General features: G+C 48.6%; 1 protein-coding gene across 5 annotated transcripts in view; it reads left to right on the forward strand.

The window, feature by feature from the left end:
- The first annotated feature begins 4805 nt into the window (after positions 1–4805).
- Positions 4806–17951, forward strand: part of ACOX2 (acyl-CoA oxidase 2) — a 35684-nt gene continuing 22538 nt past the window's right edge. The window contains exons 1-9 of one of the 5 annotated variants that reach the window (XM_007192348.2): positions 4806–4889; positions 6841–7094; positions 7520–7682; positions 7893–8044; positions 8463–8570; positions 10720–10839; positions 11163–11278; positions 11982–12154; positions 14226–14388. In XM_007192348.2, coding sequence (XP_007192410.1) covers positions 6935–7094; positions 7520–7682; positions 7893–8044; positions 8463–8570; positions 10720–10839; positions 11163–11278; positions 11982–12154; positions 14226–14388 — 1155 coding nt within the window. In that variant the 5' untranslated portion in view covers positions 4806–4889; positions 6841–6934. Of the gene's footprint in view, positions 4890–6840; positions 7095–7519; positions 7683–7733; positions 7772–7892; positions 8045–8462; positions 8571–10719; positions 10840–11162; positions 11279–11981; positions 12155–14225; positions 14389–17951 lie in introns of those variants that run through there. The other 4 variants (XM_007192350.2, XM_007192349.3, XM_057555533.1 and 1 more) reach the window with 4 other exon arrangements.

Below are 17951 nucleotides of genomic sequence, written 5' to 3' on the forward strand. Positions count from 1 at the left end.
GGGATATGGTGGACAGCTGTGAGGCCCCTCAGTCAGCAAACACTCCACATTACAGATGGGGAAGCAGAGACCCAAGAAGGGAGGGCGCCTGCCCAGAGTCAGCACATCTCAGAAGTCCTGCCAGGACAGGAGGCCTGTGTCTCCTGACTTCTTTTCCAACCTTGCACAAATGGGTTAAGAGACAGTCTTTACCATCAAAAGACCTGGTTCAAATTCCAGCTCTGTAATCTACTTATTGTGCAAACCTGGGCAAGTGACAACCTCTCCGAACTTGTTTCCTCCCCTGCAAAATGGGGAGCTGCATCCTACTTTCCAGGGTTGTTATGCAAGGGAAGTGAGGGAACCTATAAACACCCCACCCCACTCACTGAGGCCAGGTTCCCCTCTGGGTCCCACTCAAAGCAGTGCCCAATCCACTGCAGATACTCCAAAAATATCTGTCCAGGGAATGATGGATAGGGGTGTACAAATACTAATGCTAAGCATGAATAAGACAAGCCAAATTTTAGAGCAGAAACATGGGGAGAGAGGAAAATCGTTCACATTACAGAGCAATTCTTTCACTGAAGGAACACGTGAGGGGAGCCTTCTAAGCTGCTGGGATATTAACAACTTGAGTTCCTGAAGGGCACAGGATGACAGGAGCCATCAGGAAGGACCAGGAGAGGAAGCAGAAAGGCCAGGATCACTTTGGAAATGTAGCTGGGTATACAGCTTTTTTAGTCCCAGAGGAATCCAGCTTTGAGATTAGAGGACTGGATCTCAGGTCAGGGCATGCAGGTAAGTACAAATAGGGTGGACACGTGCATGTGCACACACACCAACCCTCACCTTTTAAAAAAGTGCCATAAACAAATAGGACCTAATTAAACTTAAAGCTTTTGCACAGCAAAGGAAACCATAAACAAAACTGAAAGAGAACCTATGGAATGGCAGAAAATATCTGCAAACAATGCAACCAACAAGGGATTAATTTCCAAAAGAAACAAACAGCTCATACAACTCAATATCGAAAAAACAAACAACCCAGTCAAAATGTGGGCAGAAGACCTAAATACACATTTCTCCAAAGAAGACATACAGATGGCCAACAGGCACTGGAAAACATGCTTGACATTGCTAATTATTAAGGAAATGCAAATCAAGACTACAATGAGGTACCACCTCATGCTAGCGAGAATGGCCATCATCAAAAAGTCTACAAATAATAAACGATGGAGGGCTTCCCTGGTGGCGCAGTGGTTGAGAGTCTGCCTGCCAATGCAGGGGACGCGGGTTCGAGCCCTGGTCTGGGAAGATCCCACATGCCGCGGAGCAACTAGGCCCGCGAGCCACAACTACTGAGCCTGCACGTCTGGAGCCTGTGCTCCGCAACAAGAGAGGCCACGACAGTGAGAGGCCCGCGCACCGCGATGAAGAGTGGTCCCCCACTTGCCACAACTAGAGAAAGCCCTTGCACAGAAACGAAGACCCAACAGAGCCAAAAATAAATAAATAAATAAATTAGTTAATTAAAAAAAAAAAAATTAAAAAAAAAATAAAAATAAAAATAAACGATGGAGAGGGTGTGGAGAAAAAGGAACCTTCCTACACTGTTGGTGGGAATGTAAATTGGTGCAGCCACATGGAGAACAGTATGGAGGTTCCTTAAAAAACTAAAAATAGAGTTACTACATGAGCCAGCAATCCCACTCCTGAGCATATATCCAGAGAAAACTGTAATTTGAAAAGATACATGCACCCTAGTGTTCGTAGCAGCACTATTTACAATAGCCAAGACATGGAAGCAACCTAAATGTCCATTGACAGATGAGTGGATAAAGAGGATGTGGTTCATATATACAATGGAATATTACTCAGCCGTAAAAAGTAATGAAATAATGCCATTTGCAGCAACATGGATGGACCTAGAGATTATCATACTAAGTGAAGTAAGTCAGAAAGAGAAAGACAAATATCATATGATATCACTTACATGTGGAAACTAAAAAAAAAAAAGATACAAATGAACTTATTTACAAAACAGAAATAGACTCACAGACATAGTAGACAAACTTATGGTTACCAAAGGGGAAAGAGAGGGAGGGATAAATTAGGAGTATGGGATTAACATAAACACACTACTATATATGAAATAGATAACCAACAAGTGTTTACTGTATAGCACAGGGAACTATATTCAATATTTTTAATAATCTATAATGGAAAAGAATCTGAAAAAGAATAGATTTATATATATATATACACACACACATACATATATACATATATATGTATAACTGAATCACTTTGCTGTAACCTGAAACTAACACAACATTGTAAATCAACTATACTTCAATTAAAACAGTAAATAGGGCTTCCCTGGTGGCGCAGTGGTTGAGAATCTGCCTGCCAATGCAGGGGACACGGGTTCGAGCCCTGGTCTGGGAAGATCCCACATGCCGCGGAGCAACTAAGCCCGTGCGCCACAACTACTGAGCCTGCGCGTCTGGAGCCTGTGCTCCGCAACAAGAGAGGCCGCGATAGTGAGAGGCCCGCGCACCACGATGAAGAGTGGCCTCCGTTTGCCACAACTAGAGGAAGCCCTCACACAGAAACGAAGACCCAACACAGCCAAAAAATAAATAAATAAATAATTTTAAAAAAAAAACAGTAAATAAATAAAGGAAAAAATTTCAAGCAGAAAAGAGTCAATACCAAATTTTAAAAAAAAAGTGCCAAAATTCCAGAGTCCTTCCCCAAGCATGGCCATGCCCTTGGGATAGAGAATCCTGATGGCTCCTGCCAACCTTTGTTTATTCATTCATCCACCAAATACTTGCTGAGCGCCTACCCTGGGCCAGGCCCTAGGCTGGGGCTGGGGCTGGGGCTGGGGCTGGGACTGCATTGGTGACCAAGAACAACACAGTTCTTGCTTTCACCGGTGATTTAGACAAAAACCAATAATTAAAGAAAAAAATAGCCACCACTGTTGTGGGCATACCAAGGGTGTGTTGTCTCTTTCTACCACTACTTGTGACACCAAACATGTAGTCTTCCCACTCCAACAACAAGCAATTCTCTGACTCCCCAACACTGGATGTCCAACAATTCAATTCTGACACTAACTCTTGGAGTTAGCGCAGATCCCCACAGGTTTAGGGCTCAGTCCTACAAGACTCCGCCAACTTCACACAACAATTGCAAATCTCAGTACTTCTGACCTACCAGCTATAAATTCAGGGGTTCCCATAACCCCCACCCCGGCTTCAATAATTTGCCAGAATGACTCACAGAACTCAGGAAAGCACTTTACTTGCATTTGCCGGTTTATTAGAAAGGACACAACTCAGGAACAGCCATTGGGAGGGATGTATAGGACAAGATATGGCTGGGAGGCCACCCTCCCAGCACCGCTATGTGTTCACCAACTCAGAAGCTCCCCAAACCCCACTGTTTAGGGATTTTTATCGAGGCTTCATTATGTAGGTATAATTGATTAAATCATTGACCACTGGTGATTAACTCAATCTCCAGCATCTCTCCTTCCCCGGAGACTGGCGGGGTGGGGTGGGGTATTGAAAGTTCCAACCCTCGAATTAAGGCTTGGTCTTCCTGGCAACAAGCCCCCATCCCGAAGCTATGTGTGGGCCCCCAGCCACAGACAAAAAAGACAGTCTTATCACTCAGCAGATTACAAGGATTTTTTTAGGAGCCCTGTGCCAGGAACCAGGGACAAAGACCAAATCTATACATTTTATTACACCATAAAGCGCAAAAGCTTGGAGCTAAGAAAGCAAGGCCAGGAGCTTCTAATCCAGACTGGGGTGACTTCCCAAAAGAGTGTGACATTGTAGTGAGACGAAAAGACACAGGAGCTGGACAGGTAAAGCGGGAAGGCCCTGGGGACTTCGGTAGCAGGAAGAGACGGCAAGAAGGTTTTAAGTTCAAAAAAGTTATAAGTTCATTAGAAGTGGTTGTGAGTATCCCGCTAGGTTTTCCTGCCCATTCCTACTGTGATGATCTGTCTCTCCAGCAGCCCCCCTGACCCCAGCCTGGAAGGTTCCCAAGGGCAGGGGACTAGTATAGTTTTGTTTTCTGTGGTTTGGGCTTCCTGCTGTGCCCCAGTGCTTAGATCACTGTGGACATTCAAAAATAAATATTGACGCGTAACCAAATCAGTGCATCCTGTGCGACCCAAACCCTCACACACCTGCCCACAGATCTCTCACCAGCACCCTGCCACAGAATGGGAAATTCTACCACTAAACATCACTCCTGGGAATTAAGAAATTCTCCTATGGAGAGCTAAGAAAACAGTAATACTCTCAAGTTACAAATGCTTGGGGCTTTACAGTTTATCAAGAGCTTTCCTTCATACCCTGTGAGTTATAGTTAAGGGAAGGGAAGCTTAGAGAGGTGAAGTAACTCAGAGTCATACCTCCAGGATTTGAACCCAGGTCTCTGGACTCCAGGTGGGGGCCTGTGGTGTTTCTTTCTGCAGAGTGAATGTGTGTGTACATCTGACCAGCACCAGGATCTGGGAGGCGGGCCGGATAGGCAGGCAGAGAAAGGGAGAGACAGAGGCTCAGTAGCTGGCACTCACTAAGCTGCCCAGCCAGCCTCGTGCTGAGCTATCCAGCCTGCTTCACACCCTCCTAGCAATCTCCCAGGGTAGCCCCGGCAGGCACAGCACGGTCACAACCACCAGAGGGAGGCAGCAGGACAGGAGAGTACATGCAACGAGCTCAACCAGGGACAGCTGGGAGCCGAGGGCCTGCCAGGCAGCGCCTTCAGTCTTCTGTGGTCCAGCCCCTCCAGGGGAGGAGAAAGGGGCCGGGCCACCCGTGAGAGGCCTAGGCCTGCAGCTAGAGACCAGGCCAGGCCGACTGTGCAGGCACAGGACAGAGGTGAGTCAGGTGAACCGGGCCATGGGGCCGGGGAGGGGCCGGGAGACTCCTGAGGACGGCACCCTCCCCGCAACTCCTACTGACTCTGAGAGCTGCTTTCTTCCATTCGACCCCTATTTCCTAGACGCTACCTGTGAGCCAGGCCCTGTGCTAAGTGTGAGAGCCACAGCACGAATGTGGCAAAGATCCTGGCCCTCTTGGAGTTTACCTTTAAGTAGGTAGAGACAGCAATAAACAAAAACAGAGCAAATGAGCAAATTATGTTACGATAAGTGAAAAGAGAAAAAGTAGAGCAGAGTGAAGGGTCTGGGAGTGCTGGGGGAAGGGGCTTGGGATTTTAAAGAGGGTGCTCAGGTGGGCCTCACTGAGAAGGTGGCACTGACGAGGACTTGCAGAGGTAGTGAGGGAGCCATGGGCACATCGGGGAAGGAGTGTTCCGGGCACAGCACACAGCCCTGGCCTCTAGAGGCTGGAGGGTGAGGGCCGAGGCCCGGGTGTTGGAGCACAGCAAGGATGCAGCAGCAGTTAGAGCGCAGGAGGGAGAGGCAGGAAGAGGGGAGACAGGCTAGAAGGCCTTGCAGGGATCCAGGGGGCAGATGACGGGGGCTCCTTGAATGTGCCAGGCCCTTTGTCAGCATCCCACAGCCCTGTTGCCCACTTAGGGGTGTCGGTTTGTAAGCCTGTGGATGAATCCCATTTGCTATTGTACGTGTGGCTGCGTGACCTTACAAAGTCTCCTCTCTTCCCGAGGCTCCTGTCCTCTCTATAAAATAGTTATAATAACAGCAGTGTATCTGCTGGGCTGTGGTGAAGAAGAACAGGAATCAAAATAGTGGCCACCTGCAGGCTCTTGGGACCACACAAAAGCAGAGCTGGCCTCCCAGGCACTCACTGCCTTGGGAGAGGGACATTCGAGTGAATGAGGAATCATTCCTTTTTGTCCACTCTAACAGCACCCAGTCGGGGCACCGAAGGCCTGCTCGGTTCCCCCAGGGGGCACTGCCATAGGGAAGGCTTCTTAGAGGAGGTGGCCCTGGAGGCTGGGGCTCACTAGGAACACCAGGGGTAACAGTGGGGGCCAAGGGCAGGAGGAGAGGGAGAGGAGGCCTGGGTAGGCGCAGTGGGTGGATACAGGGCAAGGGGCAAGAGGTGGTGAGATGGCAGAGGGCGTGGACTCCATACAGCAAACAGCCAGCCCCAAGGACCAGACTCCCAGCAGGGTACGAGGTAAACAATGTGGCTGCAGTCCAAGAGCTCACCCTGGCAGCCAGAAGAACAGATGAGAGGCACTGAGGCCAGGTGAGCGACGAAGGTGGCCTAGGTGGCAGCCAAGGGAATGGATGGAACAAATGGATCTGAGACACTCGAGAAGTAGAACGGACTCTACCTGCTGGTCGCCGTGCTGTGGGGAAACAGGGGCTCTGAGAGGCTGAGGGTTTGCTGTGAAGGACGCAGGGCCCACCGTGGCTGTGGAGGACACACAGGGCTCCCGGGGGAACATGGCACAGGCAAGGGGCAAGCTTCCTCCCCTCAGCTCCGCAGTACCCCTCAAGGCTCACAGAAATGGGCCAAACGAGCCTGGGACTTAGCCCCCCAGGTGCGGCTGTAGCATGGACAGAGCATGTGTTCTGTGGCCGGACCTGGTCCAACTCCTGGCCAGCAGTAGCTGTGCAGCTAGAGGCCATGCACTTAACCTCTCTAACACGAATTTCTTCATACGTGACCTTCACTGACTTTATGTGAGAATTTCCCCCAGGTAATCAGACCCTGTCCAAATCTTGGCTAGAACGCGCTGAACTACTGTTCACTGAAGAACAGTATGAAGTTACTGCATGCTTGGTACACAGCCAAGGGCCACAGGGGAGAGTGCGGGGGTGGAGTGGCACACGAGCATTTAAGAGAGGTTGCTTTCCTCCAAAGCAGGCCTCAGCTGACACTCAGCCCTGGGCAGTTCCTCCTGCACACAGGTTCTTAGCACAGCCCAAGGCTCAGAGCACCCAGGCCAGAAGTCTCTCTTCTCGGACACCAGGCAGACCCGGGCTAGGATGGGCAGTCCAGTGCACCGAGTGTCAATGGGGGACACCTGGAGCAGGCAAGTGCACCCTGACATAGAGAGCGAGAGGCACATGCAGTCCTTCAACGTGGAAGAGCTCACCAACATCCTTGATGGAGGGGCCCAGAACACTGCACTCCGGAGGAAAGTCGGTAAGAGGAGGCTGGGGAATGGAGCATCTGCTTTGTGCCCATATGCTTTTCTTGGAAGAAGAGTCCCTCAATAGCAGTCCTACCTTCAAATAACAAACTCTGCTCTCAAAATTCCACTATTAGAGATTCATACTTTTGGACTATGAAGGCATCTTTAACATGTCAGTATTCCCTGAGCCCATCTGAGGGATAGAAGAGTCCTAGGCAGCAGAAGACCTGGATGGAGTCCTTATTCTTCCACTGCACATAGCTTTGTAACCTTGGGCATGTCACTTTGCCACCTCTGGACCTCATTCATTGCATTTGTAAAATGACAGCAATGTCTGACTTCCTTTCCACATCCATGAGGCAAGTGGATGGGAAGATTTGAAGGTACCAGGAACCTCACCCAGGACTCTAAGCCCTCTGTTCTCTGTCCCTGACAGAAAGCATCATCCACAGTGACCCAGAGCTTAGCCTGAAGGATAATTATTTCATGACCCAGAATGAACGTTATGAAGCCGCCATTAAGAAGAAATTCCACATCCAGATGTTAGCACAGCGCCTGGGCTGGTCTGAAGACAGTCGTGAATTATATTATGCTAACAGGTGCTCACTCCCAGGGCAACCCCACCAGAGAGGAATTCACCTGGGACCCCCCAGAAAACCCAGCCCATGAGCTATTTTCCCCAACAAAGGTACTACTTGTTGGGAAACAAGGATATCAGGTGCCCCTTCCCTCCTGCACCCTGCCAGCCTGAGGGTACCTGGGTCCTTGTCTCCAATGGGCTGTTCAACCACTGTGTCTCTCCCCTGCAGAAGCCTCTCTGGAGATCTGGGCTTAGCGTTACAATTCGTCTTCCAGAAAGCCCTCAGGAGCCTGGGCTCAGAGGAGCAGATTGCCAAGTGGGACCCACTCTGCAACAAGTTACAGATCCTCGCGACATACGCCCAGACGGAACTGGGGCACGGTGAGCCAGGGCTGCTGTGTGCAGTGTACAGGTGTGCACTGCACAGTTCCAGAGGGCCCATTCACATCTCACTAGTCATAGATTTATATATTTAATATGAAGATGTTACAGCAGGTGGCAGTTAAAGGTCTTGAGGAGGGGGTGATTTTTTCTAATTTACACGAACATATTGTATGAGCTAGTGGTGAGGCAAGGTGTTCCTTCTGGAAATGTCAGCCACCATTCCCTATCATGGGCTGGCCATGTGTCCCCCAAAGAGCCCCCCGGTGAAAGGAGAGAAATGCCTGTGAGTACAGCTGGGAGCCACCCCGACTCCGTACTGCGCTGATGCCTGGCAGCTCCAAGCCAACCCAGACACTGCTCCCCCGGTGAGATTCCGACCCTGGCCCAGTGTCTAACTCCCCTCCTTGATGCCCAGGGACATATCTTCAGGGCCTGGAGACTGAAGCCACCTACGATGCAGCCACCCAGGAGTTTGTGGTGCACAGCCCCACGCTGACTGCCATCAAATGGTGGCCTGGGGACCGTGAGTATAGTATCCCTTCATCCCCCCACCCCCCCGCCATCTGCCCCCAAGGAGAACAAAGCTGGACAGCAGAATAGCACTGACTTTGATGTCCAACAGACCTCAGATTGATTCCCTGTTCTAGGCTGGTGACCTTGGGCAAGTGAATACGTCTCCCTGAGCCCCAGGTCCTTATGTAGTAAAACAGGTGGGATATGAAGAATTTCATCAGTGAGTGGCTGAGAGGCCGCCAAGGGAACTTTGAAATAGCTGAGGAAACTGACCCAAACTTTGGGGGCTGACGGTCAAGGTCTCTCTCACATGCACACTGCCCCCACACCCTCCACACACAGCACTCGCCACAGCCCCTGTTCCTCTCATCTCCCAAGTTAATGATTAAGCTTGCCACCAGCCAGCACACAGGGTACAGTCAATGAGAAAACCGTCCCTCCCTTCCCCTGCTCCAGACACTCAGAAAGGCTCAGGCCCACCCCCAGCGCCAATCAAGCCACTGCTGCCACACCAACCCCTGTGGCCACCAGGTGGAGGCCACACCCACCGCGCTTCCCAGAGTCTCAGTGATTTGCCAAGCCCCAAGGAGCAGGGTTCCGCCAGGGCCCTCTTCCTCTGATTTGAGAATACATCTCTGAGGACACATCTGTGGCACTTGGGGACACATTAGGTGAACACTTATATGGGAAAAAAAATACAACAAGTGTGAGGAGTCCAACTAAAGCAGAAAGAGAGAGAGGGAGAGGTGAGACACAAGCAGAGAGGGAGAAAGATTGAGAGAAGGAGAGGGAAGTGGAGAGGCAGGCCAGAGAAATAAGAGAGCGATGCTCGGTGCCGGGAGGTGGGGCGTGGTGATCAATGACCACTGACAAAACTGCAGAAAAAAAGAAACCAGCCTTTGAAATCAGGCAGGGTTCAAATCCGGGCTCTGCCCCGTTCAGGCCAGTGACCTTGAGCACATCACTCCGTCCTCTGAGCCTCAGTTTCCTTTTCTGGAAAATGGGACTTCAGCATACCTGCCCTGCAAAGACTGGAAAGCACCAGCACAGGGGCGGTACCACCTGGATTTTGGTAAATGCTAGCTATCTGTATTCATATTATTAGGTTGATGGCAGAGAGAGTCATTAATAAGTTTTTGAGGACAAAAAAAAAAAAAAAAGCTTGTTTATTTCACAGTGCCCTTTGCAAGTCACTTCTAGATTTGTTTGGCTCTTTGCGGGTAGTTCCCCCTCTTTGTGAACAGGGACTTTTTGAGGTCTCAAAGGTGCCCGTCTGCTAGGGTGGGCAGCAATGCACACATCTCCCTATGACTTGGGACCCATGTTCTGACCACAGATCCTGACATACGTACCCCAGCAGCTATGATATAAAAATCCTATCTCCTTGATTCCAAAGAAAATGACTCAAGAGCACACCCTTCAGTCAGAAGACTGTAGTAGGACCAAGTTTTAAAAGATGCAGAGCTTTTCCAGATTGCTCCATTTGGGGTGATTTCATTAAAATCCATAGCCTTTGTCAAGCTTTGCCTTTGGAAGAAAGAGCAGCCAGAGGGCATAGAGGGCTTTCGTCCCCTCAAGATCTCCATCAGCCTCCTTGTGCCTTCCCTAGCCCATGGGGATCCTGCCTGTGTATCGTAGGGTGGTTCCTATACAGACCTGACGTTTAGACAGAAACCCCTGTATCTCCAGCCACCAACCCAGCGCATTCTAGAGCCAGACACTCACATTAAAGCTCTTTGGATGGTTCCAGTCATTTCCAAGGACGAGTAAAGGCCTTATGAATCAAGGGGTATCCTGACCAAGCCTCCCTTGGCTGCCCTGGTTGCTACCACCTCCGCTGCCTGGCCCCAGCAAGCCAACCCAGTCCCCAAGCTTCTGAGCGAGCTGTTCCCTCTGCCTTGCATATCCTGTCCGTGCGGCTCCCCTAGAAAACAGCCTTTGTCCTCCAGGCTCCTCGTGCATCCTCCCCTGACCCACACCTTCCAACGTAGTTCAAACCAAGCCCCATTCCAGCCTCACAGAGTGTCCTGCCCTTCCCATACCGCCACACTGGTCCTCCTCACAGACTAGGCCCACACCCAGGGTCCTGATGGGGAAGGTTAGCCTGCCTGCTCTGTACATCAGGGATCATGCTGGGCTTCTCACCTCTCTACCCTCAGTGGGACGGTCAGCCACCCATGCCCTGGTCCAGGCCCAGCTGATCTGCTCAGGAGCCCAGCAGGGCATGCATGCCTTTATTGTGCCCATCCGGAGTCTCGAGGACCACAGCCCACTGCCAGGTAAGCTCATGCTGCTTTCTCCAGGACCCCTGCCAGGAGACCGCACCAGGCCTCCCTGTCCTGGGGCCCCAGAGGTCCATGGGAGAAACTGGGGCATGTCTCCCTTGGGCAGGGAGGGGTCCAGTTGTACAGACCTGGCGCTAACTGGCTGGATGACTATGAGCAAGATTCAGCACCTGACCTCAGCTTGGTCACCTGCAAACAGGTATAATAACCCCGATGTCACAGGCTGCTGGCAGGCTCAGATGAGCTGGAGTGTGGGTGTTGGTACCTAACATACAAGCACTCAACTCATGGACGTTCCTACCTCTATCTCCTCCTAGGAATCACTGTTGGAGACATTGGGCCCAAGATGGACTTTGACCACTCGGATAATGGCTTCCTGCAACTGGACCATGTGCGCGTCCCCAGGGAGAACATGCTGAGTCGCTTTGCACAGGTGGGGTCCCGGGGAGGCTGCAAGCCTGCACTGCCTGGAGAGGGGACAGAGGCACCCCGTAGGCTGCTGCTGCCTCTGGGTCCTTCTCTACAGAGCTGAGTTTGGGGCACCCCTCCCAGAGAGGCTCTGGTGTCCCACAGACCTGAGAAAAACCCCAGCTTAGGAGCTTTGTGATTTGGGGCCAGTCACTTGGCCTTTCCGAACCTCAGAGTTCTCATGGGTAAATGCTCACCTCATGGGGTGGCAGAGCAATCATGGGGTAGGGTGGCAAGGCAATCTGAGGAGAAGAGGAATGGGCTGAGGATGATGTGCATATCTACCTACAGCGCAGCCTGGACACAACCAATCACTGAACAGCCAGCAGCCAAGTGCTGGAGGAAGTTCTGGAGGTCTCCGTTTTGCCAGGCATTACCATGGAAATGTGGGGAGCTGTGGATTGTGGGGAGGTCTGGGGTGTCACAGGAGAGGAGCAGTGAACCAAGACACCTGGGCAGTGGCTATTTGGCAACAAGCACAGGAGTGTTTCAGTTTTAACAATCAGCGTGGCCATACCAGCACATTCTGGCTGGCGGCTGGCTGTGTCTATCCCGGGTGAGCAGTTTGAGGACGGTGGTGCTTTCAGGGCGTGGAGGACCACAGTTCTGGGTGTGGGGAAGGCTGGGGAGCCCTGGCTCAGACCCACTGCCTGTCCTTGGTCTACCAGGTCTTGCCAGATGGTACCTACATCAAGCTCGGAACAGCAAAGAGCAACTACCTCAGCATGGTGGTGGTGCGGGTGGACATACTGTCAGACGAGGTCATACCACTGCTGCAGAAGGCCTGTGTCATTGCCATCCGCTACTCGGTCATACGCCGCCAATCCCGGCTCCGGCCCAGGCAAGGGGCGCCCCGAGGAGCCACTGCGGCCCGGGCTACCTCGATCCCACAGTGCCTACCCCCTGACACCAACCCTCCGCCAGAGTGGGGTGCTGGGAGCACACGTTACCCCCCCTTGCACACACATTCGCCTGGACCTGGCCCGTCTGGTCTGTGGGGTCTCTATCTGGCTGTCTCTAATCTAGGCTGACCAGCTGGCCCAACCTATGTCTGTCAGTGTCTGGCCCCATCAGGCTCTGTGTGATCTTGTGTCTCTGGCCCTGTACCACCAGATCTGACTCAGTCTGTCCAACAAACTCGGACTGTTTCAATCCAGTCACGGCATGGCTGTGCCTGGCTGAGTGTATCTGGATCGGCTGGGCACCAAGCTGTGGGTGAATGTGGTTCCCGAGATTGTTCTGTCAGGTGCGAGTGACTGTCTGGAAAAGCCCAGCTGTCACGTCAGACTGTATTTGGCTGAAGTTGATTCTGTCTGGTTGTGACTGCCAACATCTGACCATGGTATGTCCACGTCTACATCCACTTTGTTGTATGTGGTTCTGTCTGGCTAATAGGTCTACTCCATGGCACCAAAGGGCTCACTGTACCCTCTGCTTTAATGTGAGTATGTGTACACACGCATGTGCACGCACACACACACACACACACACACACACACACACAAGGTTATCAGATTCAGCAAACAAAAATACAGGACTGCCAGTTACATTTCAATTTTAGGTAAACAAATAATTTTTTAGGATAAATATGCCCCAAATGGGCACATATCCAGGATGCAGCCAACTGGAGCCTGGGCACGTGGGGCCGCAGCATGAGCACAGGGAGAGAGGGTGGGGCTGGACGCAGCATAACTGACGGAACTCATGGTGCAGAGACGAGCTTTAACCTGGCAGTTCTTGCCCCAACTCTACTAAGTGCCCCTTGGCAAGTCCTTTGCCCTCTCTGGGCCTGTCTTCTCACTTGTAAAGGAAAGAGTGAGATCACCAGGACTGGAACTTGAGGATGTCTGGTTCAAGAGTCTGGTGGTATTCCACACCATGCGCTCAAGGATCCAGAGTTCCCTAACGCAAAATGGACTGAGGGTCGAACACCAGGCAGACCTGGGGCCGCCGTCAGCTCAGCCACTTCCTAGCTGTGGGAGCTTAGATTAGCCACCCCACCTCTTTGTCCCTCAGCTGCCTCATCAACTAAATGCGCGTGACAAAAACGCTCTTCCAGGGTGGTGTGAGGGCTGAAACGCAGTGCAGCATGCCAGGCCCTCAGCCCAGGGTCCTTTACTGGCAAACCCAAATCACCCTCAGCCAGCCTGGCTTCAGAATCCCAGGCTGAGGGAGTCTTCTCTGGGGGACAGGGGAGCTGGGAAGGAGGTGTTGCCAACGATATCCTGTCGGAGCCCAGTCTTCTGGGTTGCATAAGACTGGGATGGTTATAATAGTACACGCCCAGGTGAGGGGCTGCTGGCCCAGAGAAGAGACACCAGGTTTCTCCCCATCAGCCACGGGAGGCGTCTCACATTCACACTCTATTTCAATCCACAGATAGTTACCGAAGGCCCCTAATGCTGAACAGAGTCTCCAGCACTGAGAACACAGCAACGGATAAGGCGGGTGCAATCCCTACCTTGGAATTCCATCCAACCCAAGTTCACAGCCTCAGAGTTATCGATTAGGTTCCACATATTTCCCAGCACACAGCACATGCACCTGGACGGTGAAAGGTCAAGGTTCAAATAATCAGGGCTTCAGGGCCACAACCTCTCACCCAAAATCCTTGAGACCAGATCTGTTGGAATTCAGAACTTTCCAGATTTTTAGCAGGTTAATACGGTGCGTATACTGTAAACCTCCACAAGGGGCAGCACCCATAAGCAGACATGTCAATATTTCTACAGTGAAATGTGTGGATATTCATGTTAGATGGAATTTTAAGATTATTACTAGCGTCACGTCAGTCTAGGTCAAATTTTGCAGTGAGCTATAAAAAACTGTGCGTTTTTAAGGTTTTTATGGCATTGGGGATATGGGAAGATGGATGTGGCAGGTAGCAAATCTTCTGCTTTTCTTCCCCTCAGTGACCCAGAGGCAAAAGTCCTGGACTACCAGACGCAGCAGCAGAAACTCTTTCCTCCGCTGGCCAAGGCCTATGCATTCCACTTCGTGGCAAACAGCCTCTTGGAATTCTTCCATCGCTCCTACAGTTCCATTTTGGACAGAGACTTCAGTCTCCTGCCTGAGGTACCTGCTTTCTCTTGGGGGCAGGAGCTGGGACCATGGCTGAAATGGTCCTCCCACTGGGAAGCAGCCCCAATCCTGCCCCCATGGGCTCTTTCCACTTTCTCCCTCTGCAGACTTCCAACATCCCAGATGAACTGTACCCTGACATATAAATCCACCTACATCTGGCCCCCAGGAAGCTCCAAACATGTTAGAGGAAATGATCACAGATAGTGTATAGAACACAGGTGCACAATCCCTGGTGTGTTTTTTTGTTTTTATAAATTTATTAATTTATTTATTTTTGGCTGCGTTGGGTCTTCGTTGCTGCGCGTGGGCTTTCTGTAGTTGCAGCGAGCGGGGGCTACTCTTCCTTGCAGTGCGCGGGCTTCTCATTGCAGTGGCTTCTCTTTTTTTTTTTTCTGAATTTTATTTTATTTTATTTTATACAGCAGGTTCTTATTAGTTATCCATTTGATACATATTAGTGTATACATGTCAATCCCAATCTCCCAATTCATCACACCGCCCCCAACCCCGCTTTCCCCCCTTGGTGTCCATACGTTTGTTTTCTACATCTGTGTCTCTATTTCTGCCTTGCAAATGGGTGCATCTGTACCGTTTTTCTAGATTCCACATATATGCGTTCATATACGATATTTGTTTTTCTCTTTCTGACTTACTTCACTCTGTATGGCAGTCTCTAGGTCCATCCACATCTCTACAAATGACCCAATTTCGTTCCTTTTTATGGCTGAATAATATTCCATTGTATATATGTACCACATCTTCTTTATCCATTCGTCTGTCGATGGGCATTTAGGTTGCTTCCATGTCCTGGCTATTGTAAATAGTGCTGCGATGAACATTGGAATGCATGTATCATTTTGAATTATGGTTTTCTCTGGGTATATGCCTAGTAGTGGGATTGCTGGATCATATGGTAATTCTATTTTTAGTTTTTTAAGGAACCTCCATACTGTTCTCCATAGTGGCTGTATCAATTTACATTCCCACCAACAGTGCAAGAGGGTTCCCTTTTCTCCACACCCTCTGCAGCATTTATTGTTTGTAGATTTTCTGAGGATGCCCATTCTAACCGGTGTGAGGTGATAGACCTCATTGCAGTTTTGATTTGCATTTCTCTAATAAGGAGTGATATTGAGCAGCTTTTCATGTGCCTCTTGGCCATCTGCATGTCTTCTTTGGGGAAATGACTATTAGGTCTTCTGCCCATTTTTTGATTGGGTTGTTTGCCTTTTTAATTTTGAGCTGCATGAGCTGTTTATATATTTTGGAGATTAATCCTTTGTCTGTTGATTCGTGTACAAATATTTTCTCCCATTTTGAGGGTTGTCTTTTCATCTTGCTTATAGTTTCCTTTGCTGTGCAAAACTTTTAAGTTTCATTAGGTCCCATTTGTTTATTTTTGCTTTTATTTCCATTACTCTAGGAGGTGGGTCAAAAAAGATCTTGCTGTGATTTATGTCAAGAGTGTTCTGCCTATGTTTTCCTCTAAGAGTTTTATAGTGTCTGGCCTTACATTTAGGTCTTTAATCCATTTTGAGTTTATTTTTGTGTATGGTGTTAAGGAGTGTTCTAATTTCATTCTTTACACATAGCTGTCCAGTTTTCCCAGCACCACTTATTGAAGAGACTGTCTTTTCTCCATTGTATATCCTTGGCTCCTTTGTCATAGATTAGTTGACCATAGGAGTGTGGGTTTATCGCTGGGCTTTCTATCCTGTTCCATTGATCTATATTTCTGTTTTTGTGCCAGTACGGTATTGTCTTGATTACTGTAGCTCTGTTGTATAGTATGAAGTCAGGGAGTCTGATTCCTCCAGCTCCGTTTTTTTCCTTCAAGACTGCTTTGGCTATTCGGGGTCTTTTGTGTCTCCATACAAATTTGAGGATGTTTTTGTTCTAGTTCTGTAAAAAATGCCATTGATAATTTGATAGGGATTGCATTGAATCTGTAGATTGCTTTGGTAGTATAGTCATTTTCACAATATTGATTCTTCCAAACCAAGAACATGGTATATCTCTCCATCTGTTTGTGTCATCTTTGATTTCTTTCATCATTGTCTTATAGTTTTCTGAGTACAGGTCTTTTACCTCCTTAGGTAGGTTTATTCCTAGGTATTTTATTCTTTTTGTTGCAATGGTGAATGGGATTGTTTCCTTAATTTCTCTTGCTGATCTTTCATTGTTAGTGTATAGGAATGCAAGAGATTTCTGTGCATTAATTTTGTATCCTGCAACTTTACCAAATTCATTGATTAGCTCTAGTAGTTTTCTGGTGGCATCTTTAGGATTCTCTATGTATAGTATCATGTCATATGCAAACAGTGATCCAGTTTTACTTCTTCTTTTCCAATTTGGATTCCTTTTATTTCTTCTTCTCTGATTGCCATGGCTGAAATTTCCAAAACTATGTTGAATAATAGTGGCGAGAGTGGACATTCTTGTCTTGTTCCTGATCTTAGAGGAAATGCTTTCAGTTTTTCACCACTGAGAATGATGCTTGCTGTGAGTTTGTTGTATATGGACTTTATTATGTGGAGGTAGGTTCCCTCTATCCCCACTTTCTGGAGAGTTTTTATCATAAATGGGCGCTGAATTTTGTCAAAAGCTTTTTCTGCATCTATTGAAATGATCATACAGTTTTTATTCTTCAATTTGTTAATATGGTGTATCACTTTGATTGATTTGTGTATATTGAAGAATCCTTGCATCCCTGGGATAAATCCCACTTGATCATTGTGTATGATATTTTTAATGTGTTGTTGGATTCTGTTTGCTAGTAATTTGTTGAGGATTTTTGCATCTATATTCATCAGTGATATTGGTCTGTAATTTTCTTTTTTTGTGATATCTTTGTCTGGTTTTGGTCTCAGGGTGATGGCGGCCTCGTAGAATGAGTTTGGGAGTGTTCCTTCCTCTGCAGTTTTCGGGAAGAGTTTAAGAAGGATGGGTGTTAGCTCGTCTCTAAATGTTTGATAGAATTCACCTGTGAAGCCATCTGGTCCTGGACTTTTGTTTGTTGGAAGATTTTTAATCACAGTTTCAATTTCATTACTTGTGATTGGTCTGTTTATATTTTCTATTTCTTCCTGGTTCAGTCTTAGAAGGTTATACCTTCTAGGAATTTGTCCATTTCTTCCAGGTTGTCCATTTTATTGGCATAGAGTTGCTTGTAGTAGTCTCTTTTGATGTGCTGTATTTCTGCGGTGTCCGTTGTAACTTCTCCTTTTTCATTTCTAATTTTACTGATTTGAGTCCTCTCCCTCTTTTTCTTGATGAGTCTGGATAAAGGTTTATCAATTTTATCTTCTCAAAGAACCAGCTTTTAGTTTTATTGGTCTTTGTTATTGTTTTCCTTGTTTCTATTTCATTTATTTCTGCTCTTATCTTTATGTTTCTTTCCTTCTACTAATTTTGGGTGTTCTTTGTTCTTCTTTCTCCAGTTCCTTTAGGTGTAAGGTTAGATTGTTTATTTGAGATTTTTTCTGGTTTCTTGAGGTAGGATTGTATTGCTATAAACTTCCCTCTTAGAACTGCTTTTGCTGCATCCCATAGGT

Source organism: Balaenoptera acutorostrata, chromosome 10, assembly GCF_949987535.1.
Source record: "Balaenoptera acutorostrata chromosome 10, mBalAcu1.1, whole genome shotgun sequence".
Classification (NCBI taxonomy): Eukaryota; Metazoa; Chordata; class Mammalia; order Artiodactyla; family Balaenopteridae; genus Balaenoptera; species Balaenoptera acutorostrata.